Source organism: Amblyomma americanum, chromosome 1 (genome assembly GCF_052857255.1).
Source record: "Amblyomma americanum isolate KBUSLIRL-KWMA chromosome 1, ASM5285725v1, whole genome shotgun sequence".
Classification (NCBI taxonomy): Eukaryota; Metazoa; Arthropoda; class Arachnida; order Ixodida; family Ixodidae; genus Amblyomma; species Amblyomma americanum.
Genome location: NC_135497.1, coordinates 21,298,284 through 21,326,189, shown reverse-complemented (window position 1 = coordinate 21,326,189; position 27,906 = coordinate 21,298,284). Strand labels below are relative to the sequence as shown.

At 49.4% G+C, this 27,906-nt stretch overlaps 1 protein-coding gene, 1 long non-coding RNA gene and 1 pseudogene across 3 annotated transcripts; 1 reads left to right on the top strand and 2 right to left on the bottom strand.

Moving 5' to 3' along the window:
- The first annotated feature begins 8,747 nt into the window (after positions 1-8,747).
- On the top strand, positions 8,748-12,163 carry LOC144131222 (uncharacterized). 2 transcript variants are annotated; one of them, XR_013314643.1, is made up of 3 exons: positions 8,748-8,846; positions 9,279-9,415; positions 9,865-12,163. It is a non-coding gene; the product is annotated as an uncharacterized LOC144131222 (long non-coding RNA). The 2 variants fall into 2 exon arrangements; XR_013314649.1 differs by having other exon boundaries at positions 8,748-8,937.
- Positions 12,164-14,112: 1,949 nt separating this feature from the next.
- Positions 14,113-16,529, bottom strand: LOC144120610 (uncharacterized). Its single transcript, XM_077653245.1, has 5 exons — positions 16,350-16,529; positions 15,632-15,755; positions 15,341-15,449; positions 14,409-14,608; positions 14,113-14,289 (listed from the first exon to the last, which is right to left on the bottom strand). Exons 1-5 carry the CDS (start codon positions 16,376-16,378, stop codon positions 14,116-14,118), a joined length of 636 nt encoding a protein of 211 aa, XP_077509371.1. The 5' UTR covers positions 16,379-16,529; the 3' UTR covers positions 14,113-14,115.
- A 3,575-nt stretch (positions 16,530-20,104) lies between these two features.
- LOC144120548 (uncharacterized) lies at positions 20,105-26,316 on the bottom strand (annotated as a pseudogene).
- Between the last annotated feature and the right edge of the window lie 1,590 nt (positions 26,317-27,906).

Below are 27,906 nucleotides of genomic sequence, written 5' to 3'. Positions count from 1 at the left end.
TGGCAGTTTACCAATTTCCCTCAAGAGGAAAGTGTACAACAGCATAATCTTACCGGTACTCACCTACGGGGCAGAAACGTGGAGGCTAGTAGTAGTAGTAGTAGTAGTAAAGACTTTTATTCGACCATAATTTATAGGCCGAGCATGTCGACCGCCTGGGCGACCAGAAGCCGCTGTTCTTCTTCCCCTTCAGCGCCAAGCCAGTCGAGCCAGGTGGTGATGGATAGAAAGGGTGGGGGGAAGGAACCCGACTGCTGAGCAGCCGGGCAATAGAAGAGGCAATGGGCCAGGTCCGCATAGATGCAGGGGCAGTTGGGACAGGAAGGGTCCGATCGATAGCGATAGAGGAAGGACAACGCAGCGAGCCATGGAAAGAAAAATGATAGGTGTAACGTTAAGTGATCGGAAGCGGGCAGAGTGGGTGAGGGAACAAACGCGGGTTAATGACATCATAGTAGAAATCAAGAGAAAGAAATGGGCTTGGGCAGGGCATGTAATGCGAAGGCAAGATAACCCCTGGTCCTTAAGGGTAACGGAGTGGATTCCAAGAGAAAGTAAGCGGAGCAGGAGGCGCAGAAGGTTAGGTGGGCGGATGAGATTAAGAAGTTGACAGGCAAAGGGTGGATGCAGCTCGCAAAGGATAGGGTTAATTGGAGAGACATGGGAGAGGCCTTTGCCCTGCAGTGGGTGTAGTAAGGCTGATGATGATGATGATTATTATTATTTGGGCACTCCTGCGGGTAAGCGTATGTGAAGTTATCATCGGAGAGTTTTGTTTAGTTTATTATTTGTTTTATATTAATGCTACGATGGCATTATTACCCGTCCCCTCTCTCTACATCTTTGCGCCAGCTCGCTACAAATATCCTGGCGCCAAAGCTATCTTTTGTGCGTCAGTAAGCAAAGAAGGCGCGGCTGCGTGACGAGAAAGAAAAGCGGCCTTTTCCCCCAGTAATGGTTTACTTTGCTTCCTTTTCGTATCGCTTTTAAAGAAACCACAACAGGAGAAAAAAGGCTATTTTCATTGCCGGCACGCAGCCACGTCAGTAAAATTCGTCACGAGTGTTTCTGGGCAACCGTATCTTATACATTACTTTTTTTTCTCTTTTGATGGCTGTTGCAGCATTGATGAAAGCTTTTCGGTTTTGCTCACCAGCCCGTGTCTTTCTGCGTGCTGTACCTCAACGTGGTTTTCCAGCTAGCCCAGACTCATTCCTTAATGAGGTATCTATTGCTTTGCCCGACGACTATCGAGTGAGACAGCAAGCAAGCGTCTCTAAGCAACTGGAGCACACGGTTCTGCCGAAGCGAGTAAGGGGTTCGATCCCGACCGCGGTGGCCGCGTTTTTTCGACGGAGGCGAAACGCAAAGGCGCCTGTGTGCTGTGCGATGCCAGTGCAGGTTAAATATCCCCATGTGGTCGAACTTATTCCGGAGCCCGCCACAACGGCGCCTCTTTCCTCTTTTAGTCCAACCTTCCTTCACTTACCCCGCGGTTCGGGTGTCCATCGAGACTGGGAGACAATTACTGCGTCATTTCCTTTCCTCAAACCAATTTTCGAGGAAAAACGCTAAGGCGCCCGTGTGTTGTGCGATGTCAGTGCACATTAAAGATCCCCAGGTGGTCAAAATTATTCCGGAGCCCTCCACTACGGCACCTCTTCTTCCTTTCTTCTTTCACTCCCTCCTTTATCCCTTCCTTGACGGCGCGGTTCAGGTGTCCAACGATATATGAGACAGATACTGCGCCATTTCCTTTCCCCCAAAACCAATTATTGTTATTATTATTATTATTTTTCCTGTGTTGCTCCGGCACCACTTAGTTTATCCTGGCAGGGACAATGAGATTGAAAATAAGTAGTTATCAGGGGCTCATTTCTGTGAGGCCTCTTTTTTAGCCAGGCGCTTTTGATGATTTTTCTTCATGTTTTGAAAGGAAAAATAAATTATAAGTTAAATTTGCCCTCGAATAAAGTGACTTAGTAACTACGAATTAGGAAGACATCGTCGGAATTAGGAAGACGTCGTCGCGTCTCATCATCAGTCTGTGTAGTCAACACCAAAAGGAAACACAGACAATTGAATTATTTTGTTGCGGCACAAGCCACTCAGGGAAGCAGTTCAGAAAATATGACCATTTGGTTTCAGACGTTTCCTCAGCGTTTCACTCCAGACCAGTGAGGCGGCAGATTACTTGGAAGAGAAATTTGACAGTATTACGTGGAATTTTTCACATACGGTGCAGCAACAAGATAAAGTCACTTCAGAGAATGTTGGAAAAGTGGATGTTGACTACGCAAAAATATTATATTTGGCAGGTCATGCATGCTCCGTGCTACTTTGCATACAAGAGAAACTTGGGGCTTTGTGAACAGTATTTGCGTTCAAAACAACAAAAACGGCATAATTCTTTGGAATTCGAGGACCCTAATAAAGTCCATATTATCACTATCAAGGAACACAAATAACTGCTGTCCTTTTAAAGTGCAGCGGTTGACATTGAAAAGCAGCAGTCCGTCATAATAATAATAATAATAAATTGTATTGACGGAATGGGAATGGCGCAGTATGTGTCTCACCGCGCCGTAAGGGAAGGGATAAATGAGGGAGTGAAATAACAAAGGAAGAAAGAGGTACCCGTAGTGGAGGGCTCCGGAATAATTTCGACCACCTGGAGATCTCTAGCGTGCACTGACATCGCACAGCACACGGGCGACTTAGTGTTTTGCCTCCATTAAAACGCAGCCGCCGAGGTCGGGTTCGAACCCAGGAATCCGGATCAGTAGCCGAGCGCCCTAACCACTGAGCCACCGCGGCGGGTTGCAGTCCGTCATAACTTTTCGATTATCGTGTAGTCGGAGCGAGTGCATCATGCATAAATACTCTCAAAACTGCAAACACACTACTGCCACGAGTGAAACAAGTATGTGCTGTCTATTTCCAGGTCAGTAGAGTTATTAGTCTCCACGCGACCGCACAGATACGGTGCCATACGCGTAGCGTACTGCACGCAACTGACGCGTGGGACCCAACATGCCGCTGCGTAGAACGCAGGGCCAAGAGAGCCGAGGCTCTAGAGCTGAGGTTCGGCAATATGGAGAAAGCGGACGTAGCGTATGTTGATGCGGAAGTTGCTGGACGGTCGTCAACGGCCAAGGGGTTCCAGCCTCCGCGGCTGCCATCCGGGGGCGCAACAGAGGCTGCGGAGGTAGTTCCTATAGCGCTCGCCTGCGTAGAAGCGAAAGCAAAATTCGTAGTAAGCATCAGTAGAACTGCCATTCAAAATTTTGGAAGAGGCAGGATCTCACCGGAACCGGCCAAGATCCTTAGGAAAATTCATTTAATTTGGACACCCGCAAACGCCGCCGTCCCCGGTTACGAGGCGGCACACGAGCTATAGCCCGAGTTCTCTATTTCCGGGTAGCCGTAGAACTCCCCGAGCACTGTGGAAAGAGGAGCGCCTGCAGAATTACGGGAAATTGTTGACCATTACAAACTGGGACGCAGGCTGGTACCCCCATCAGTCCCAAAAAAATAGAGAAGCTGTCGCGTGGAGGCGGCTACAAACCAATACATATAATTATGAACTCAGTATGGGCTTACCACTTGTTCCCAGAGAGGAGTTCGCACGGTCGATGCACAGCGGGGCGAGAGGGACCCTCGACCACATAGTTTGGGAGTGCCCAAATTCTCCCGGGACGGGCAAAAATATTGTGATAGTAGAGAAGCCTGAGAGACGCTGCTAAGGAAGCCCGGACGCTGAGCTCCAGCGCAACACCATCCACCTGGCGGAAGAGGCCGCTACCAGTCAAGGGCTGCCAGCCAGCATCTAACCGCGGACGCGGAACTCCCAGTCTCCCAGGCCTGTGTGCCGGGGGCGGGGAGAAACGTCTTTTCTGGTTTAAATTAAAGTTCAGTCAATCAATGCCGCTAAAAGGGGGAAACGGCGGCGCAGGGTAGTACAAAGGGTGTCCCCACCCTGAAAGCCGAGGCGAGCGGGCATCTAGACACCGTACTTCGTAGGGATGTTTCCAGGAAACAAATATCCACGGATGTTTTCATTTGATCTTCTCCATGTTTACTGAGCACACCGATGGAAACACTTGAAGCTGCCGTATTTAACACACTTAAGTCGAACACTGAGGCTGTATTGGCGAAATAAATTTGTTTTCGAGGAAAGGTAATAACAGAGTAACTAACTCACAGATCTCGGTGGACACCTAAACCGCGCCTTATGGGAAGCTGCAAAGGAGGGAGGGAAAGAGGAAGGGAAGAAAGAGCTGCCATAGTGGACATCCCCAGCAAAAATTTCGGCCGCCTGGGGATCTTTCACGTAAAATTATAAAAATCGCTTTTTGGGGAAACGAAATGTAGTAACTGTCTCATATTTCGGTGGACACCGGAACCGCGCCGCAAGGGAAGGGAGGAAGGATCTTTAACGTGCAGTGACGTCACACAGCACACAGGTGCCTTTTAAATTCGTTTCGCCTCCATCGAAACGCGGCCGCCGCGGTCGGCTTTGAACCCGGGTACTCCGGCACAGGAGACGAGCGCCTGAAAGGGACACTGAGGAGAACCCTACCAAATTTTTTTCGTTAGCAAAATCTGATAGTTCGGCATTTCATGGCTTTGTTGCCGCTTGTCCGGCGGCGAAAGATGCATTTATTTCAAAGAAATTTGGATTCGATGTTGAAAAAGTTTTTCCCGCCGCTCCGATTCAAACTCGAGAACTCTTATGACGACACGGAGAACTCTTATGACGTCACAGGACGGAGTGAGGTGAAACGTGACGTAAACGGAGACTCCGTAATTTCCGGCGGCTAGCGGTATGGTCTAGCAGCTGCCGAAATGAAAGCTACCGCCGCCGCACGTTGAAGGCATCTATCGGGGGTCGCTACCGTCGCTCTGTTTACGTTTGCACCGGCGTCTTGCCAGCTTTGCGATGAATCCCGTTCCCGAACCCGACGACGTAGTTCTCGCAAAATCTCCGGCCTGCATTTCAGCGACCTCAGCCCCACAGAACGTGCGATGCTTTCGAGGGAGCACAGCTAGGTTAGGCGCCGGCGGGTCGTTTACCCCTTCCTCAGTGAGCAGCCGTTGCAAACTAAATATCATAATCCCAGTGCGGGGAGTCGCGAGGCGCCAGGACAAGGTCGGCGCGTTGCGCCCATCGGAGGCTGGCCGGGGCTTTGGGGCCAACGGATTGGGATTCCTTGAACGGCGCGGTTGCACGGGGCAGCAGGAGGCGTCGAGGCCCAGGGTTGCAAGGGCCAAGTAATTTATTTATTTTATTGCCACAAAAAACGGATAGGTGCTCAAGGGCGGTCGCGTTTAAAGTGGGCGCCTTGAAACTAAAGCCGACGCACGACGCTTCAACGTCTTCCGCTAGATCCAACAGGTCCACTGGATCGGGCTCTCTCGCCCACTTGCATGTACCTTCATATGTGTACCGTGAATGGATCAAATTAGCCGAGAGCTCGAAAAGAACAGCTCCGCCCAACTGCCGAAGTTATTGAATTACGTCACAACGCGCACCTCGCCGCGGAGCCGAATCGGTCTGGCCGGGCCGGCGGCGGCTGGCGCACTCGGCGCGAAATATAAACATGCTCCAAGTCTCCCCGCCAGTGCGGTCAGAGTGCGCCGAAGCCGCCGAACGCGTCGGCGGTCAAGCGCAGTATATATGGATCTCGCTTTGGCCGACGTGACGGCGCCGTGCAGCGCGCGCACGCGCGATACGCCGGAGCATAAACGCGCCTTAACAGAGCCTGCGCTTAACCGCTAACCAACGTATTCGGTGGCGGCATCTATGGGAGCCACTGAAACCCCCGCCCACTCACTGAATATAAAAAAAAGTCCTATGCCGAGGTTCGGAATCGAACCAGGGTGTGTGATGTTTGAGGCAGATACGCTACCACTCCGCCACAATGGCTCAAGCAGCAGTGATCAATAAAGGCACATCTAGTGAATGAACTCTTCCGATGCTGAAATCTCCGCGCTTTCGCTACGTATATCCTGGCCTAACAGAGCTAGGCCATCAGCAATTTTTCTGAACTGCCTTGTACCTTGTCTCCCGTCCCTAATAAACGATTTCCGTTAAGTAGTTTGAAGTTTACCGGCACAGCCGGGAATGTTTCGCCGGGCGAGCGTGCGAAGACACAAGTGCTGCCTTGTACGATTACCGACCATCTTGCCATCATAGTTTTTCATCGACCGTGGCGATCATCTGACAAGCCTTAACGGGCTCCTTCAAAGGTTAACTAGCACGTGAAGCGGCACTTGGAGTTCCTCTGCTGTTCGGCGCTTGTAAATCGAGGCGCGTCAAAAACAAAACCACGGGGCACGCAAAGCTCATATACGCGAAGCGCCTTAACAAATCGAAACTCTCCTGGCCGCCTGTGGTGCCGCCAAGCATCCGTTTTCTTTGCTTCCAACATTCAGGTTGCCTTTTGTCTGCCTTCTTTATGTGATAAAAGTGCACTATCGGTTTTAAAACAAAATTTACTTCAATATTGAACCGCGCAATCTTCCTTTGTCAGCCTCAGAGATTCCCGCAACATGTAGGAAGGAAAATTCCTCCAAGGTGGCGTCTCTTGTCCTAGGACGTCACCACGCTTGTACTTGCAAGTTTGGCCTGTGGCGGCGATACCTGTATTTTGGTTCTTGCTATTTTCTACCTTACAAGAGCTTTGTTTTCAGTAAGAGCGGCGTTTTTGGGATCAGGAGCTGGTATTCTATTGATAGAAGCCAACTTCAATTTCTCCTCAGTGTCCCTTTAACCACTGAGCCACCGCGGCAGGTCTCTGTCGTGCAGTGACGCCACACAGCACACCGCTTTTGTTTTACATGCTAAAAAGATTTTTGCGCCAAAACAACACACACAAGAAAGGCGACGACACTTCAGGCAGCACTCAATGCTACAGTTGCCTGTCTCAATGGTATGGGTCTATCCATATCATCTGAAAAAAAAATTGGCTGGGGCTTAGCTAAGGTTACGCCTAGATATCTGGATGCGAAAAGGTTCTGTGATGCTTATGGTTTAGCTTATGAGACTCCCTCAATTCTCACACCGCAAGAGCGCCTTCAGACTACCGTTTCGCATACATTGAAGGCAGCTTAAACGGCAGCGGTTACAACGAAGACTCGCTTATTACGAATTAAGGTGGTGCTACCGTAAAAATTTGCATAAGAGGAATGACAACTCGTCTCAGATATAACGAACGACTGCGGCCGTGCAACTCGGTTAGGACAAACAAGGAGGCGCCGGGAATTCTACCCAGCTGTCTAAAAACTCGCGCTTCCCGTGACCGCAGATGGCGAACAGCGCCACCCAGCCCCGGTGACATCGCTCTGGAGAGAACTTCGAGACACAAAAAAGCAACAAATGCAGCATTAAACACACGAAAATTCGCCGTCGAAGCGCACGCCGACGGGTTAAGGCATACACGTTGATCACTGCGTAAGTATGTGCCTGCTGGGCAAAGCCTCTAAAGTGCAAGTGAGATTACAGCCGGGTCGGCGATCAACCAATGGTGGCGATTAGAGAATCTTAACAGCAGTCACGTGGAATACCTGGCTTGCCCAGCCGATCACGTGGCAAGCGTCACCAGCCCAATCGGTTCTCCACATTCTGCGCTGCCACCGTGAGTAGACAATGCCCAGACTGTGCAGTTGATATGTTCTGTGTGTACTTGCGCTAGCTTCACCGCCGCATGGACCCCGGCATGACAGACGAAGGTGACGCACGTGGTGTTTGTGGCAATGGGTCGTTATTGCGCAGCTGGCTGGCACGGGTGACTTCGTTAATGCCGACATCACTGAGCCACGAACTGATGAAGCATTGTACGCTAAGTACGAGCACTCCCAGACTGCCAGGAACATTATGAAGACCACGACAAGGAGGTCGACCTATTGCCACCTGCCTTGAACGCGTCAACCTTAGTTATGTCGCATCCCCAAAGCAGATTGTTGGCGGCAAGGTTCTCGGCCGGGAGCACATGACCACCGTGGACAGCTTGCAAAGCAACGTGATGGGGCTTGCTTTCAAGTATCAGACGCACATAACTCACTAACTCCCTTTTTAAAATATATGTATTGCTTTTCTTATTTTATAATTTGGTTGTGGCATTAGAAGTTCACTTACTACGAACTTCAACAACAACGCAATCAATGCGACCGTCAGGCTCGCTTGGACTGTGTTTGTTAGCTTGCTAGAAAAAAAGTGCGCACTGTTTATGGAAAATGAGCACATAGCGCGCACAACAAGCGCGAAGGCACACTTTCAACTGCGCTACTGCTACTAGTGATGCTGATGACTGCGTTGTGCACTGTCCGAAAATCGTGGCATTCAAACATTCATTGTGTATTTGCACTGCGACTTCACGATTTGTGCTTTATAACATATTTATGGCTTCAAAAGGTGGCTCGTCGTAAGAAAGGCCATCTCTCCAGGGGCCGTATTCTGTACCGCTCTCAATACTAAAACGAGACCAAAACGCTCACAATGCCGCCATATTGGCCCACTCCTATTTTTTGCGTCACCGGCGACTGCTGTAAGCGTAGTGAACACGGCTGAAGTGATGACGTTGCGCACTTAATAATGCGGACTTTAAATTGAGAGCGAAAAAGGTAGCACTTAAAAAAATGGCGGCGAACGTGGCGGCATACTTTGCAATACGCCGGTTGCGTCGGCACGAGCAACGACGTAGAAGAGCGCACGAAGACGCTTTTGACTTGCCGGACCAGTTGTTTCGGCGCGAGCTTCTGGAGAAGGACACTGCGCGGCGGTTGTGTCACGACCTTTGCGATGAACTGGGAGGTTTGCGAGCAAGTACGGTGTCAGTGGAGCGGTACGTTCTGTGCGCACTGCGCTTTTTCGCCACCGGCGGTTTTCAGAGCGCCGTAGGCAACGAGGGCAATGTCGGCGTATCGCAACCGACGGTTAGTAGATGTGTGCGGCGGGTTTCCGAAGCCATCGTTCAGGTTGGGTCGCGGAAAGGGTGGGTGCGCTTTCCGGCGAGCCCCGAGGAAAAGGCGGCGGCGAAGGAGGGTTTCCATCGCTACGGCAGCATACTTGGCATCGTTGGGTGTGTCGATGGCACACTCATCGCCATTAAGGCGCCGCGGGGCAATGCTGCACACACGGCAGCCATCTGGGGCCGCAAATGATAGTGAGTAGACTTCATCTGCTGTTTTTGACTACATGTGTTCGCCTGCAAGTCCAGGCCGCAACAGCGGAAGTTCATGCCTAAGCTTGTATTGTACCAGCTGTTTTCTTTCAGGTCTGCGACTTCAACCTTCGCATCCTGGCCGTAGACCCCCGCTGCCCCGGCTCGTGCCACGCAGTCTTCGCCTGGCGCTATTCGTTGCTGCGACGTGATGTTATGAGACGCATGTTGGAGGGAGGAGTTTCTTTTGGGTAAGCAGCAAAGAATGCCCTGTCTGGGTTACATATATCGAGCTACAGTGGTCCGCATGCACTGAAGCTACAAGCGTGCTAGTTGCTCATGCGCCTCGTGCGAGTTTTCGCCCCTGTGTTGTCACCGCATGCAGTAGAAACACAAGGCACATAAAGCATTTTTGGAATGCTTGCTATTTCAAGCTTAAGCCAAGGCAGAAAGCGTTTGTACGACACTTGTGGTGTATTGGAATTAGTGAAACGTTTATTTCAATATGAGCTTACAAGGGCGTATGCCTAAACATCTCAGCCATGCATTGCCTGCATGCCCAAGAATGTCATGTTCAGCAAAACCTGGTAGTGGGCTACTTAATCTGAATCTTCCATTGTATTGTAGGGCATACTTGAAGGCTGTTGAAACCAGTAATGGCAAAGAACATTGTTAACAGTGCATGATTCTGGTTATGCAGGAGACAGTGAGTACCCTCTGGAGTGTTGGCTTTTAACACCTCTGCCAAGCCACCCAAGTGCATCGAACATGGCGCACGCATCAATGCGTTCGGTGGTCGAGCGCGCCATTGGCATGCTCAAGAGCCGCTTCCAGTGCCTGCAAAGGTACCGGACGCTCTATTACGAGCCGGAGCAACTGGCTCTCATCACCACAGCGTGTGCCGCGCTGCAAAACCTCTGCTTGGAGGCCGCTATGCAAGCGGACGATGAGGGTGCCCCTGCCCCAGAAGACAACGGCCCGCCTCTGCCTGCCGGCTATTTGCCAGGTACTGGGACCCGCATTACCTACCTTCAAGAGAAATTGTGCGCGCGCATGCAGTCAACCAGCTGCGGAGAAACCGTCTGCAGCAGCCGTTGGCACGGTTGCGCTGGCAACAGCAGCATGTGCAATGAACTAGCTGGCCAAGTCGTCGCAGCCACAGAAGGCAGTGTCCAGCCAATGCTTCTGTGTGTGTGTGTGTGTGATGGCTGTTTTAGTTACAGCTAGTCAAGTGGCGGCTTCTTTTTTATTGTTTCTTGTTCACGGTCTGTCTCTGGAAGCAAGTGTGCACACCAGCTGCCACTACACTGATAGTGCATTTGCACGTATACTTTCCAGTTCATCGCATAACTCGCAATACAGCCACTTCACAGTCGTCTTGTTCAGTCGGAACTCTCGCCAAAACAACTCGTCCAGCAAGCCAAAAGCATCTTCATGCACCCTCCTACACCATTTCCTGTGTGGACCCACCCGCCCCTCCACTGTCGTCATCTTGCATCCTGCCTGTGCTGTGCTGTGTGTAGAGCTACCTGTGCTCACTGTTTGTGTGATGAAGCTCGTGAATACATAGCAAGGGAGGAAATGTTTGTGATGCCTGTTGTAATGGGAAAGTAACACCGAAGCATTTAATCACTGTGCACCACTATTTTTTAACTGCATGATGACCATTTCATACAGGCATTGCATAATCACGGGGTAGAAGAGCCTTATGTTAAAATACTGGAAGATATATATAGCAACTGCACAGCTACTATAGTCCTCCATAAAGTCAGCAATAAAATTCCAATAAGGAAGGGCGTCAGGCAAGGAGACACGATCTCGCCAATGCTGTTCACCGCATATTTACAGGAGGTATTTCGAGGCCTGGCTTGGGAACAGTTGGGAATAAGAATAAATGGAGAATACCTAAATAATCTGCGATTTGCTGATGACATTGCTTTGCTGAGTCACTCAGGAGGTGAACTGCAAATCATGATCAATGAGTTAGACAGGCAGAGCAGATCGATGGGTCTAAAAATTAACATGCAGAAAACCAAGGTAATGTTCAACAGCCTAGCAAGAGAACAACAGTTCACAATTGGCAGCGAAAGCCTAGAAATTGTGACGGAATACGTCTACCTAGGGCAGGTAGTGACAGCTGATCCGGATCATGAGAGGGAGATAACTAGAAGCATAAAAATGGGGTGGAGCGCATATGGCAAATTCTCGCAGATCATGAGTGGCAGTCTACCAATTTCCCTCAAGAGGAAAGTGTACAACAGCATAATCTTACCGGTACCCACCTACGGGGCAGAAACGTGGAGGCTAACGAAAAGAGTTCAGCTTAAGTTAAGGACAATGCAGCGAGCCATGGAAAGAAAAATGATAGGTGTAATGTTAAGAGATTGGAAGCGGGCAGAGTGGGTGAGAGAACAAACACGGGTTAATGACATCCTAGTCGAAATCAAGAGAAAGAAATGGGCTTGGGCAGGGCATGTAATGCGAAGGCAAGATAACCGCTGGTCCTTAAAAGTAACGGAGTGTATTCCAAGAGAAAGTAAGCGTAGCAGGCCCCCGGCAGAAGGTTAGGTGGGCAGATGAGATTAAGAAGTTTGCAGGCAAAGGGTGGATGCAGCTGGCAAAGGATAGGGTTAATTGGAGAGACATGGGAGAGGCCTTTGCCCTGCAGTGGGTGTAGTAAGGCTGATGATGATGATGATGACCATTTCACACAAGTGGTCGCATCACCAAAGGCATTAGCAAAACATTTTGCACGGCATAACATGGGCAGTAAATCCCATGTCTTGTCCATTGGAGCACAATCTGTCATGCAGACATGATAAAAAAATATTGCAAAACTGCAAGCTTGCATGGTAATTATCACAGCTTGTGTAGGCAGGAAGGCCACTTTTGCACATAAGCATACAAACATGGTACGCAACTACTGCAATGTTCAGTAAGTAGTGCATAATACATAGGTGCCGACTGCGGTGGGGCTGGAGGGCTCGAGCCCACCCAAAAATTATTCCCCCCAAGGGGGGCTATCGATACGAGATTGAAGTGTACAGTTGGAAAGGTATCATCATGCAATGCATATTCTAATAATCGTATCATAGCATAGTACACAAGGATGTAGTGGTCATACCAGTACATAAAGCTGGAGATAGGCAGAATCCATCTAACCATTGACCCATTACTTTGAGATTAATAGCACGCAAAATAATAGTACACACATTTACACATTTTAATTTTCTGGAGGATAGCAATTTCTTCTCTCCAACAGAGCATGGCTTCCGAATGTCTTTCTCTTCTGACATTCAACTACTTTCCTTCACTTACTACTTGCACTTCTATTTTGAATGCGCTTTTCATCTCACTGCATATTTCTTGACTTTGCTAAACCATTCGATAAAGTTAATAACTCACTGCTATTATATAAGCTGGGTGTGCTGAACATTGACCCTGAAGTTCTGAACTTGATTTATAGATTTCCTTCTTCTCGTGTTGAATTTGTCAGCATTAATGATGCTGAATCCTGTACTGTAGCTCTTGGTGCTAGGGTTCCTCAAGGGTCAGTACTTGGCACCCTTAACTTAATTCATCTTCTATATTGCTGTGAATTGCAGTCCCTGTCCGGAATGTACTCTGTATCCTGAGAGTAAAATAAATATGTTTTGTTTAGGAGCATTCCCGGAGGATGGGGGAAGGCGAGTGAAAAAACAGAGAGGATGCTAACTGTGCCCCAGTCCCCCTGGCAGATTGAAAACTTGGTGCCTGTGACTTAATGCATTTTACACGACTCGAAATGTAAAAAAAAAATGTGAATGTCACAACTGGCTGTTATCACTAAATATGATAAACAGTCCAGTAGTGCCTATGAAAAGGTACATAACCAAGTGCATGACACTTAATGCAAGTCGCTGTACCCAAAATGATAGCAGCATGAATAGAAAGTCCTCATTAATATATAGAGACGTGTAAGCATCACAGTCACATCAGTGAGGTGGTGTGTGAGTAGAGGTCTGATGATGATAGTGAATTTTTTTGACGCAAGGGCATGTGTGGCCAAAGAGCACCACGGGACAAGGTATTTTCGTTTGTTCAAGATGTGGTCCAACATCCATTTCCCAAGAATTTCACCCTGAATAAGCCGAGCACCAGGCCAGGGGAAGCTTGTACCCGTTGTATCACCAGTGGGTACACAGCAGCACTTGGGATCGAATCTCACACCTCCCGCATGCGAGGCGGATGCTCAACCACTATGCCTCCGCTGCAGTCATTAGAGGTTTTCACCGAACAGCAAAACATAAAGCACAGTCATGCAGAGCTTTACAAAATATGCAGGCAACACTGCATGAAAAGCCCCATTACAGCAGACATATGGTTTGGTCACTAACACCTCTGCATCTTGGAGAACGTGAAATGGTAACAAAATGGTAAAATGGTGAAATGATAACAAGAAAAATGCAGATACAGACTGACTAGATATTATACATCTGCATTTTGCACAATGTAAAAAGGCACCATTAGAAATATGCATAAACAAACTGTCTAGAAAATATCACACATGTGCATGTCACAGAGGCTAAAAAGGTACAGTAACAAAAACTACAGACCTTCTGCGACTTGCAGAAAAATATAAAAAACAGTAACAAAAACTACAAACCTTCTGCGACTTGCAGAAGGCTATAAAAACTACCAAAAACTTCAAGCCTTCTGCGACTTGCAGAAAACTGAAAAACGAGTAACAAAAACTACAAACCTCCTGCGACTTGCAGAAGGCTATAAAAAACAGTAACAAGAAATACAAGCCTCCTGCGACTTGCAGAAGGCTGTAAAAAAACAGAAACATAAACTACTAACCTTCTGCGAAGTGCAGAAGATGATAATAAACAGTAACACAAACAAACCTTCTGTGACTTGCAGTAGGCTGTACAAAAAATAAAGGCTGCGCAAACAGGACAACAGGACCTTAGCTCGGTGGTGGATGTACCTGGTAGTGGAGCATAAGCACCAAGAAGGAGACGGCCACCACAAGCTGCTCGTGCAGGCGCACAGACTGCTCCCTGGTGTCCCGCACAGCTGCCGCCAGGTCTGCTACAGTGGCTGTTATCTGCCGCCTATTGGCAGCAGCTTCGTTGAGGTGCTGCACATACAACAGGGTTGAAGAATTAAGCACGGATTTGGAAAGGTGAATATGGCAACATTATGTTGCATGGAGCTGCATCTGCTGTACAAAATGTGGTGCACGGTGTCAGCACGTACCTCCAGGAGGCGCGCCTGAAATTCGGCATCCCTCCTGTTGCGAGCCTCAGCGAGGTCCACTGTGCGCCGGGTCTCGCGAAGGAGTTCAGCCACCTCCTCGTCCTGCTGACTCCTCCAAAGCACAGGACGGCCCGGAACTGGTGGTGAGGGCGGTGAGGGAGATGAGGGCAGTGTGGGCAGTGCAGTCGGCTGCTGGGTGCCTGCCAGAGGGAAAACAGTCTGAATGTGCAACTTGTCATACAATACAGCACAATGTGCAATAAACAAACTGTTCAGTGCAATGTCTGAGGGGAGCAGAGCAGAGTACATAAAAGCAGTTACAATCAGTGATATGACAAAGGCAGCATTGTTTCAGTGTACTCAATGTGCACATCAGCCTCGTCACAACTCCCACTGTAAGAGGGAAACAGCTGAAACAACGTGCCAATGCAGGATGCGCTAAAAACTTTTGTGCACTTTGTAAAACAACTGTGACTGTATGATGCTCCTGTATATACTATTAATTTGAGGCAGCTAGCAAAAATGGTAATGTCCAGTCTGCATAGCCTCTATACTGGCAGGCGAACTCACTAGCTATCTCGCCATGCTGGTGTTGCTGCTCCTCCTCCAGCAGCTCAAGAGGTGTTGTCTCACTTGCCCCTGCCCATGACGTATTGGTGTCATCTAGATGAAATCATTACACAGGACACAACTGCTCAGTGAAGTTTCTGCACAGCGGGAAATCTGTACGACTAAAATGTGTGCTTAGTCATTAGGGCGGCACAATCAAGGTGAAAACATACTACCAGAAGAGAGAAGGTAAAGAAGCTGAGGCTGCATTTGCAGTCTCCAATTTATGCACTCCCACACCTTCCAAATTTAGCAGGAACACATATGAGGTCATCACCAGTGTACACAAGCTGTAAGGCATACACATAGAATGGTTCACCTACCAGCTGCAGAGTGGGCCTCCCTCTGTAGGCCGCTTGTACCCGGTATGCTGCCCACTGAAGCTCTGTGGCCGCGAGGTGGCCTGAGGGGATGAGGTGGGCTGGCCCGCTCCTGCAAGAAGGAAGGCGCAGCACAACATGTTCAAACACGAATGTCTTGTGGTTCATCAGAGGGCTGCATTGCTTACTGCACATGACCGTGAGGTTCGATCAAGAACCCTTCGTTACCAGCAAGCTGAAACCTTTGCAATTGCCTGTAACGTCACAGCAGTTGACTAACGACAGTGGACATACCTGCTGCTGGCAGGGGGCGGCGAGCTGCTGGCAGTATGGCCTCCCGACACCCCCGGCACTCACTGGCCCGACCAGTTGCACGACGCGGCTAGCCCTACTCGATAGCCTACCGCCACTGGTGCCCCTGTGATGTATGATGCGGAAATGCACGTTAAACGGTGCTCCACAGACCACTGTTGACCAGCTCAGCCTTGGCCAGCTTGCAGCCATGCCAATTCTGCGTGCCACTGGGAGGCCAACACATGCCAAGTGTGGCACCAGTGCTCAGGTGATTTCACAGCCGGACCCTCTCGATTCAGTGTGGCGGCAATCTGTTCCCAGAGCTCCAGCCTGCGAGCCGCCGGATACTCGGGCGAGAGCTCTGACGCAGCCCGTGCCAAGGGCGGATGCTGCTCGAGAAGCTCGATTAGCAACAGCTCCTGGGCGACGGACATGCGTGACCTGTTCGGTGGGGTCGCCACTTCAAATGATAATGGTTTTTCACCCCAATTCCCTAGGCAATTTCTCGGTATCGACCTGAGTGAAATTAATTTTGTAGACAGGGAATTGTAGGGAATCTACAATAGTGGTCGCTTACATATACGTGCGCTGCATTGAAACAACTTGTAGCAAAGTTATGAAAGACCACAGAGTAGCGAGACGGTTTTAAATGTGCACCTAAATGTTTTACTCACATTTTTTCGTCCCGATGCTCATATCCGTTTGACAACATATTTACCTCCACAAGTCGTCTTCGTCGATTTTCATGCCGACAGCTCCTTGCAAGTTGATCTCTGTAGGCCCGTAGCAGTCACTGCCTTTAAACTAATTTTACTGTGCACTTAACACATCGGCAAAGTGCCTTGATTTTAGACGACACGCAAAAAAGGACAGGAGCAGTGGCTGGGGATCAGTTGCTTTCTAGCAGACCGCCATGTTCACGCTATACCACTGCCAGCACGCCCTCATGGCGAAAGATGTTACCCAACAGCAAATTTAATTGCAAAAGTGAGAACGCTTCTAATTTTCCTTCATGCTGTTGAATTTGCAGCACAGTTTATTACCAAAATAAGCATTATTTGTTTTCTTCATTGCGTTTCTGTTTATTTTTAGACTGGCATATTCACGCTTTACCGCTGACAGCACATCTTCGCGGCAACAAAAGTGACTGAACAGCAAACTTAATTGCAAAACTGAGAACACCTATTGTTTTCCTTGGTGTTGTTGAGTTTTAAACACAGTTTGTTAGCAAAATAAAACAATACTTATTTTGTTCACTGCAACTTTACAGGAAAACGTTAGCGTACGGTCCCTTCTCATGCGAATAAATGTTTCCGGGGCGGAGCCACCGCAACCCTGCTACTAGTTGGTTGATCCCGCAGTTGGCATCTTGCTGTGTCGTCATTTTGACGTCACGCACTAAAGCTTGAGAGCGATTTAGAGAGGGGTACAGAATATGGCCCCAGTTAACTAGCCACGATGGCGTCAAGCAAGGTACAACATTTTAAAAAGGTTTTAGGCCTACCTGTGACTGCTCGTGCAGGTGCCGTACGTGCAGCTGCAGATTCCCTGCGTCGTATGTCGGTGTTTCTGGCTGGTATGCATTTCTAAGTTGTATTGTGTAGAGAAGAGGTCTCCGCATTTCTCACAGGCGAGGAGCACGCTGTGCAAAGGAACGATATTGACGTCCTCTGAAAAAGAACCAACCAGTGGGAGGAGCGAATGAGCACATGTAGAGTGAAGAACTGCCCACAGAATTCGGTGTTCTTAATGAGTACTGTACAAGAAAGGTAAAGGCCATCAGTAGTACTTTTTCACATCAGTTCCTCAGTATCAATTCTGTGCATGGCAGTTTTCTTAAGGTAGTAACAGAACAGTACATCATATTAAATATTTGCCTGTTCACGATACAAAGGCAGCGCGATTGTACAAACCTGCACAGAGCAGTCAGGAGGCAATATATACAATAAAGATAAAAAGGCAGTGCCTTTTCCGGAAGCGCGATCGACCAGCTTCGTATCGGCACACATGCATCAAATGGGGAGTTCTCTCACAATGCTGATGTCTTTTACATGCACTATGAATATATACATAAAAAGCAAGCACCCATTCTTTTTAATCCACAGTTTAATACCCCTGCTATTCAGGCAATGTGTCAATGTTCCTTCACCTTTCACCGACATGTCCTCGCACAAAAAGGTCCGCCGTCCCTGCTGACATTCATAGTGGTCATAGTCAGGCATATTCGAATTAGCTTAGACTTGAAGAGGGAACGGAAGAAGCTAGTGAAGAGGAAGTCCATTAATGAGTTAGCAGCAAGAAGGAAAATAGAGGAATTCAGGATATCGCTGCCGAACAGATATTCAGCTTTAACTGAGGAAGACGATCTTAATGTACATACAATAAACGATAACCTGACAGCTGTCATTACTTAGTGTGCAGTAGAAGTAGGCGGTAGGATGGTTAGACAGGATACCGGCAAGCTATCTCAAGAGACAAAAGATCTTATCAACAAACGCCAAAGCATGAGGACGCATAACCCTACAGACAGAATAGAACTAGCAGAGCTATCGCGGTTAATAAATAAGCGCAAGATAGTTGACATAAGGAAGTTTAATATGGAGAGAATCCAGCATGCTCTAAAGAACGGGGGCTGCCTAAAAGCGGTGAAGAGGAAACTAGGCATGGGTAAAAACCAGATGTATGCGTTAATAGACAAGGAGGGCAATGTCATTAGCAATATGGATAAGATAGTTAAAGGAGCAGACGAGTTCTATACAAATCTATACAGAAGCCAATGTAATGAGGACGGTAATGAGAGAGAGTAGCCCACACCAATGCATCATCCCTCCAGTAACGAAAGAGGAAGTAAAGAAAGCCTTAGGAGCAATGGAAAGGGCAAAAGCAGCTGGGGAGGATCAGGTAACAGCAGATATCTTGAAGGACGGTGGGGAGATCGTGCTAGAAAAACTAGCCACCCTGTATACGCAATGCCTTATGACTTCGACCGTACCAGAAGCCTGGAAGAACGCAAACATTATCTTAATTCATAACAAGGGAGACGTCAAGGACTTGAAAAATTACAGGCTGATCGGCTTACTCTTCGTTGCCTTCAAGATATTTACTAAGGTACTCGCTAATTTATCAGGGCAACTTTAGACTTCAATCAACCAAATGATCAGACAGGCTTTTGTAAAAGATACTCCACAATAGGTCATAGTTACAGTGTCAGTCAGGTGATAGAAAAATGCGAAGAATACTACAAACCTCTATGCACAGCCTTCATTGATTACGAGAAAGCGCTTGACTCAGTGCAAATATCAGCAGTCATACAGGCATTGCGGAATCAGGGTGTAGAAGAGCCTTATATCAAAATACTGGAAGCTACATATAGCAAAATGGCATTGCTCTGGGACAGTTGGTATCAATCCATCTTTGGGCCAGGGTGAACTTTGGGACGCACCAACGTAGACAAACACATTGAAACACAGAACACCATAGCTGCCTTAGTCCCCCCATAAAGTCGGCACGAAAATTCCAATAAGGAAGGGCATCAAGCAAGGAGACACGATCTCGCCAATGCTATTCCTCCCCGGTTTGCAGGAGGCATTCCGAGGCATGAAATGGGAACAGTTGGGGATAAGAGTTCATAGGTAATACCAAAATAATCTGCCATTCGCTGATGACATTGCCTTGCTGAGTCACTCCGGAGGTGAACTGCAAATCGTGATAAATGAGTTAGACACGCTGAGCAGAATGGTGGGTCTAAAAATTAACATGCAGAAAACCAAAGTAATGATCAACAGCCTAACAGCCTAGCAGGAGAACAGCAGTTCACAATTGGTAGCGAGGTGCTGGAAGTGGTAAAGAAATACGTCCACTTAGGACAGGTAATGACAGCTGATCCGGATGATGAGAGGGAAATAACTAGAAGGATAAGAATGGGGTGTAGCACATGTGGCAGGTTCTCTCAGATCATGAATAGCAGGTTACCAATATATATACCTCAAGAGAAAAGTGTACAACAGCTGTATCTTATCGGTACTCACCCTACCGGGCAGAAGCATGGAGGCTAATGAAAAGGGTTCAGCTTAAGTTAAGGACAACACAGCGATCCATGGAAATAAAAATGATAGGTGTAACGTTAAGATACAGGAAGCGGGCAGAGTGGGTGAGGGAACAAACGCGCGTTAATGCCATCGTAGTCAAAATAAAGAGGAAGAAATGGGCTTGGGCAGGGCATGTACTGCGAAGGCGAGATAACTGCCGGTCTTAAGGGTAACAAAGTGGATTCCAAGATAAGGCAAGCGTAGCAGGGGGAAGGTTAGGTGGGTGGATGAGATTAGGAAGTTTGCAGGCATAAGGAGAGCGCCGCTGGCAAAGGATAGAGTCAATTGGAGACATGGGATGCTTTGCTCTCCAGTAGGTGTAGCCAGGATGATGATAATGATAAATCACGCATGTTCGAAGCTTGCAAATGCTATCAACCGATTATTATCTACCAGCTAAGGAGTGCAGGATAAGTTTCTCCTCGCCTTCTTTCAACGCCTCTGGTCCTCTCGGGTTCTCTAGCAAACTCTTGGCAAAGGACATTGAATATCCAACGAGTAGTTCTTCGTTGGGGCCAATGTTCCTTAGTGTGCGGTAGTAGATGTCTCCGTTGATGAGCAAGGCCCCGAGGTTTTGTCGATGCTTGCAGGGGGAGTAGTTCAAGTCGTTCATCCAGTGGTTGCGCTGCTGTGGGCGTCCATCTATCACGAAGAACTGTCCATATCGGCGCACCTGCATAATGCAGAGGTTCAACCGTCTAAACGCTCAAGTCAATATTTTTCTCTACCATACTCACGTAAAACAACGGACACAAAAAAAACGTGGCGTAAATTTTAAGTGTCCGGAAACGGGCCAGTATTTTGGTATCTAATCTGGTACCTCTGTCAGATGGGCATTTCAAACGCCTTCTTACCGACCAGTCTATCCTCTCTAAGGCCACTGAGCGCTGTTACACGGACGGGTTCTGTGGCCATTGAGACACCGTTAGCGTACTGTGTACCCTATTACTTTTACGGAAGTACCAGCCCGCCCACCGCCTGCGAGCACGCGCTGATTGGCCCGGATGCTGCAGGCACACGCCGGGTACCTGGTGCCATCTGGTGCCGTTAGGATGTTTTGCGCGTGTGCATTGGCTGCGCGCGGCCTCCCGGTACGAGTCAATGGAGCAGCGCAGAACTCCTGGAGATTTTGAGGGCCTCCCAGCAGTGGCCGTGTGCACTCTCGGGCGCGATTGCTCGCAGCAGCGCGTAGGAGAATAAAATCCGGGCAGTATCAATTTTGAAAAAGTGGAATTAAAATATACAACTTATTTAGATGATGATTATAGTAAATTTTTATGCCGCAAAGGCTTCTGAGGCCGAAGAGCGTCGTGGAACAAGGTATTTTGGTCTACTGACAACTTATTTTGCGGAAAAAAAAGGACAGCTCGGGCTACCAAACACTGCGACGTGCATATATAGTGCCATTCTCGGGGATATAAAACAACCAACACCAGCTTCGTTAAAAGTGCATGAATGCTACTACATTCAACTTGTCCAAGAACATTGAGTTCATTTCAAGAGTAATTAATATTCATCTAACGAATAATTTTGTTTTTAACCTTTTAGCATAGCCTTCAGCTTACGATCAAGCTTCCAGCTTGGCCTGTGAGTGCGACTCTTGTACGGTGAGCGGGACGGTTTAGCGTGCACCCGCGCCGGTAGCCATACCTGAGATTTCGCGAAAACTTGCAAGGAAAATGAAAAGGCTTCTAATAATGGATCTGGTGACTCATGCAGCGATGTCCCATGGTTTTATCTCATGTTTTGCGTCCCAAAGAAGTTTGGCAAAATGGTGAGGCACTGACAACCATAGGTGAGCCTTTTGTTACATATATTTTTTTTCTTTTTCCTCTGACATTATTATAACGCGGCATTTCAGTGCAGCCGTACAGTATTATACAATAACGTTGGAAAGTCCGCATGCTCATTGCATCCTCGATATGCGGTTTGCCATTGTAATCATCCGCTGCAATCTTCCCTCTCACACAACAATGGCACGTATTCCAGCATAATCTGTCCCCACTAAAAACTCCCCTCGAATGCCCTTGCATGTATGGGACAGAGTAACAATGCGAGCAGAGTAGTGCAATTGCAACCCAGGTGTTCCGAACGTTGTCTATAAGAGCATTTACAACCTGAGTCTGAGTATTCTATACACTGGCCGGGCAAGCTCACCGGCCAGGTGCAGCCGCCATTTTCGATGCTGTCCACCTTGATTCCGTGATACGGGCCGAAGTGAAGTCCCTTGGGCAGCGCCTTCAAAGTGAACACTCTCAGCGGGACGCCCTTGACTGTGGACGTGCCCGAGGCCAGGAACTCGAACAAGCTCGTACCTACGAGACTGGAGCCTTGCGACTGCACCTGCGTATAGGAGTATTATTCCGCCGTGTTCAGCAGCCGCTGTACTGCAAACTGGGGGCTCGGGCATACAGGTTAAATATTATGGCGCTGGCTGTTAGTGCTAGGATTGCCGTGTTTCGTGCCGTAATCGCAGTCGTCATCCCGGCGCGTGTTTGCGATTAAGTACCCGTAACCACCCCACCCCCCACCCAAAAAAAGGAACGTTCGCGTAAAAACAGGTTGACTCGTGCAGCCCGCCAGAAGAGTGAAGTTGCTGTTTGTGAAGTGTAGTGCAGATAGAACCGGCCAAAGCTTGTGACCTCCAAAAATAGACGAAAACGTGTACACGACCTGGTTAATAAGCAGTATATAGCACATAAATGGGTGGACGGTATGATTTGGCGGGTGATTTGGAACGCACATGGGGTGATGCATTTTTGAATTTAGTATCGCGTTCAAGCAGTTATCGCAACGTTTTTCAAATGTGCTCAACGTTTTTTGATTGATCCGATTTACATTCTTTCAGCTAAGGCGAGGAAGAACCAGCTCCGACAGCGTTGAGGTTCGAACTGCTTTTAATTGCGCTGCTAGCGCTGCGGCTGCATCGCCCAACTTGCTCTTTCTTGTCCGGCGCCGCGCCCCTCGTAGTGCGGAAGCCACAGGATGCGCCCAGCGGATGTGCTTGGAGGAAGGTGCGCACAATGATGGCGCAGCCGAAGCGAGAGTGAGTGGAGAGCCGACGGGCAGAGGAGTGGCCACGTAGGCTGGTTTGAGTCGGTCAGCAGCCACGACGTCTTCACAGCCGTTGACGTCAGACGTGAAGCTCTTCTGCGCACGATGGAGCATGCGGAACGGTCCTTCGTAGGCCGGCGTGAGGGGTGGACGGACATGGTCACGGCGGATGAAGACATGGGTGCACGAGGCCAGGTCCTAGCTGACGAACACGGACTGAGGGTGACGGGCTGCAGCGGTGACAGGAGTTATGTGGCGAAATGTGCTGCGTAGGTCTCGTGGCAGCGTCATGGATTAATGTAGGGTGAAAGGAGAAAAGAATTAATCAGGGAGACGAGGGAAACACCGTAGACTAGCTCAGCAGAACAGCTGCCGAGGTCAGCCTTCAGTGCCGAGCGAATTCCCAAGAGGACGTGGGGAAGGTGGTCGGACCAGCGCTGCTTTGGCTGATCAGTGGTAAGGGCAGCCTTCAGTAGTCGATGCAGACGTTCCACCATGCCATTGGCCGAAGGGTGATAGGCGGTCGTATGGAGGTGGCGGACGCCCAGAATATTGGCCAAGGCAGTAAAAAAAAACAGGGCCGATTGAAATTGGCGGCCGCGGTCAGTGGTGACGACAGATGGGCAGTCGAAGCGAGACCCAGCCGGCCATGAAGGCCGAAGCAACGGTCTCGGAAGTTGTGGCAGCAATGGGCAACGCCTCATGCCAGCAGGTGAAACCATCCACACACGTAAGCAGATAACAGGCCCCACGTGATAGTGGGAGGGGTCCAACAATGTCTACGTGAACGTGGGAAAACCGTGCGTCGGGCGGCCGAAAAGGAGAAGCAGGCGTGACGGTACGCCGGTGAATTTTGACGCGCTGCCAGTGAAGGCAGGTTCGTGCCCAGTAGCGGATGTCGGCATTGATGCTTGGCCAAAGGAAACAAGGTGGGATCAGCTTCTGCGTCGCACATATTCCAGGGTGGCTCATGCGGTGCAGTTTATCAAAAATGGTGCGACGGAAAGCCAAAGGTACGCAGGGGCTCGAGACGCTAGTGGACGTCTCGCACGTAATGATATGGGAGGAAAACGGCAGTGGACATTCGACGGAGGACAGGGACATGGATAGGAGCGAACGCGATGCAGCTCTGGATCGTTGCGCTGTGCTGCCGCTAGCTCCGCCATGTCCACTGGTGATTCGGACGACATGACACCGACACGAGAAAGTGCATCTGCAGTGGCATTCTCCGGGCCATGGACGTGACGGAGATGCAGTGTAAGCTCTGAGATAAAACACAGTTGGCGGACCTCGCGCGCAGTCTAAATGCTGTGGTTCCTTTGGAAGGCAAACTCCAAGGGCTTATGGTCCGTGATGATGTGAAAGTCCCGGCCCTCCAGGAAGTGGCAAAAATGATTGATGGCGAAGTGCACAGCGAGCAGTTCTCTACCGAAGGTGCTGTATTTAGTCTCAGGTGACTTCAGATTTTGGGAGAAAAACTGAGAGGCCGCCGACTAGACACATGCTGCTCGAGAACTGCGCCAACGACAATGCAAGAGGCGTTGGTGACGAGGCACAGTGGAGCATCAGGAACTGGCGGTATGAGCAAAGTGGTATCTCGGAGCGCGTTCTTGGCAGCAGAAAATGCAGTTGCAGCGTCTTCAGTCAGCTAAAGTGGCGCAGCAGAATCTTTTTTCAGTCGCCAAAAAGATCTGTCAGAGGCTTCTGGAAAGAGGCGCACTTCGGGGAGGCGGCGATGAAAGTTTAGGAGGCCCGAGAATTCTCTGAGCTTTTTAAGTGACGTGGGAGTTGGAAAATCTTGAATGGCTTTGACTTTGCTGTCGAGAGGCCGAATACCATGTAGAGTGACGAGGTGGCCGAGGAACTTTATTGTAGCTACACCAAAGAGACACTAGTTCGGGTTGATCACGAGCCCATATTCATCACGTCGGTTGGAGAGGGCGCGCAGATCAGCTTCGGGCTCAGAACCTGATGAACTTGCGACGCGAAGATCATCGATGTAAGCTAACATGAAGACGAGGCCTCGCGTAACCTCGTTAATAGTTCGCTGAAAAGTCTGTGCGGCGCTGCGCAAGCCAAAAGGCATCCGCACATACTCAAAGAGGCCGAATGATGTGGTAATGGCCATCTTAGGAATATCAGCGGGCTCCACGGCAATTTGATGATAAGCCTTCACTAAGTCTATTTTAGAGAAGATCGTGTACCCAGCAAGATTTGATGTGAAGTCCTGTATGTGAGGAAGTGGATAGCGGTCTGGTAAAGTGTGAGCACTGAGGGCGCGGTAATCTCCACATGGTCTCCAGTCGTTCGGATCCTTCTTTGGCACCATGTGAAGTGGCGATGCCCAGTTGCTTAAGGAAGCGCGTACCATGCCGAGTTCAAGTATGTGTTGGAACTCACGGCGACCGATAGGGAGGCGTTCTCCAGACAAGCGGCGAAGGCAAGCAAACACCGGAGGCCCCGAAGTCACAATGTGGTGGGTGATCGAGTGCTTCACTGGTGACTCTCTGGTGTGTGGCTTTGTCAGGTTGGGAAAAACAGCGAGAACTTTCGCATACGGAGACACAGGGACGAGAGCGCCAAGCCCCGTCGCCGCAGTTGTGGAGAGTACGCCGTTGACGAAAAGGTTCGTGCTGACACCTATGGGGCGATGAGCTTGCATGTCGGCTTCTATGTTGAAGAACCCGAGGAAGTCTGGACCGAGAACAGCTTGCGAGACATCAGCGGTAGTGAAGATCCAAGGAAACGTACGGCGCAATGCCAGGTTAAGCGTAAGGGACCGTTGGCCGTACGTGCGAATGGGCGAGTTGTTGATCGCTTGAAGCAAGGAGGTCTGGCTGTTGCGACAGCGATATGCCCAAGAGGCAGCTATGACGCTGACCTGAGCTCCCGTGTCGGCCAGGACGCCAGCGCCAGTGGTCTTGTCTTAAAACAAAATAGGCGGCATGCCCGTCCACCTGCACCACTTGCCGCTTTCAGTGGCCGGTCGCAGCGTTTCCACGGGTGGGTGCACTTGCGTGCAGACCGAAGGTACGGTGGTACCAGCATACAGCTGAGGGCAAGGTGTCGGGCCGCGCGTCAGATGGTTGGGGCTCTGAAGAATGCGAAGGTGGCGGGGAGCAGTGGAGTGACCGGAAATTTGGCGACGAACGGCGTGATAAGGGCGCGAGGACATCGAGCCGGCTGGCAAGAGCATCAATTCGACGTTCAATGCTGGCAAGCTGGGAGTCTGCGGTAGTAGTTGGAGGCGGACTGGGCACAGAGCTGACGTTAGGGAGCCGTGAGTAGTCCGAAACACGGTCAGCGAGTTCAGCGAGCTTGTCTAATGAAACATCACCCTCAGCTGCGAGGATGGGGACCATGTGTTGGGGACGGACGGACGGATGGACAGACAGACACAGAGACAGAGAGGAAAACTTTATTTCTGCAAGTAAGTTTTATACCCATTTGGGGAAGAACCATTTGCTGGGAAAGACGCTTAAGGAACAACTCCCGCAGAAGGGGGTTGTGCTGAAAAGCGGAGCCTCCAAGAAGCTGGCGCATGCGACCGAGGAGCAGCGAAGGGCGGCTGTCACCAAGCTCCGTAGCGCTGAGGAGCTGCAGGAGTTTGCTGCCCTCGGACGCTGACTTGCGGTCGGTGATAGCCGCCTTCAACGTGTCGAAAGGTCGAGCCGAGTCCGGAGAGCTGATTACGTCCGTGAAGTCCTCAGCGACGTCAGGAGGCAGGGACGACACGAGGTGGAGGAACATGGTCTTCTGGCTGGTGATACGTCGCAGATGGAAATGAACCTCAACCTGCAGGAGCCAGGCGCGGCGGCTATTGGGCTAAAATGGTGGCAGGCTGACTAGCTGGAACGCGGCCACCGAAGCACCAAGGGCCTGAGCGTTCTGGGACGGGTCACCGGCGGTAGGAAGGGCAGAAGAGCCAAGGAAATCCATGTAGGAGGATGGGGTTGCGTGTTCGAAGCCGGGTCGCCAAATCTGTCGGAGCTGAGGCGAGGAAGAACCATATCCAACAGCGTTGAAGTTCGAACAGTTTCTAATTGCTGTTGTTTTTGTTGTTACCCTCATGCAATGGCACATGCCCACATGGGGAGATTGCCAAAGAATTGGGGGGCACAGAGAGTTTTTCAGATACATATTTCCTGGACGAAAATAAAATAAATGCTCAGGAAGGAAGAACTAAGCACAAAGGAACCGCGAAATGAAACTGGAAATGCATAAGGCACACAAGAGATCGACACTGAGCTTTATAGCCGTGTGGCTAAATGACAATGATAATTGTAAGAATAAAAATAATTCACATGAGGTTCCATAATGCACAACCATGAAGGGACAAGACGCAAGCACCCCCCTCCCCATTTGTGTCCTGTCTTTTCGTAGTTTTGAGCTATGGAACCTCATGTTCGACGAATGTCCGGAACGTGCCTGTCCTGGAGGCTTCTAAATGAGGATTAAGTCTGTTCACATCATTCTGTAGAGCACCGAGAGTAGTAAGGAGGCACAAAGAGTTCCTTACCCTAGACCACGGCAATACTGGCGAGAATGAGAAAGTAATTGCGCAAGCTGTCATGTACCCACCTAGACGTCGAGTAGAGTACTCTGTATAAGTTTACATGCAACTACAAAACCCCTCCTTGCCATTTCTGTTAACGTCTGCGTTAAAAAAAGCTAGCCTTCGACGGCCTGCACCGGAAGTTACCTATGTTTCTCAGATAGGAAAAAAACCGAAGTTTATGCACGGTGTTCACGGAAAGACCAAGTAACATTCAAAGACTTCACAATAAACTGATTATTCTCTCATGATCACTGTGGCGGCGTTCATGGCTATCATAAAACAAGTCATGACTTTATTCGTAGACTAATATACAACCCTCGTCATAACCTTTTTAGGTATATGTATTTGCCTGTAATTAGATATTTCTATCTAGTGACAGTACATCAAATATGAGATATAATATGAGGCAAAATGTAAACCCTTCTTGCACAGCACACGGGCGCCTTAGCGTTTTTCCTCCATAAAAACGTAGCCGCTTCGAGCCCGACCGCGGCGGCTGCGTTTTTATGGAGGAAAAACGCTAAGGCGCCCGTGTGCTGTGCGATGTCAGTGCACGTTAAAGATCCCCAGGTGGT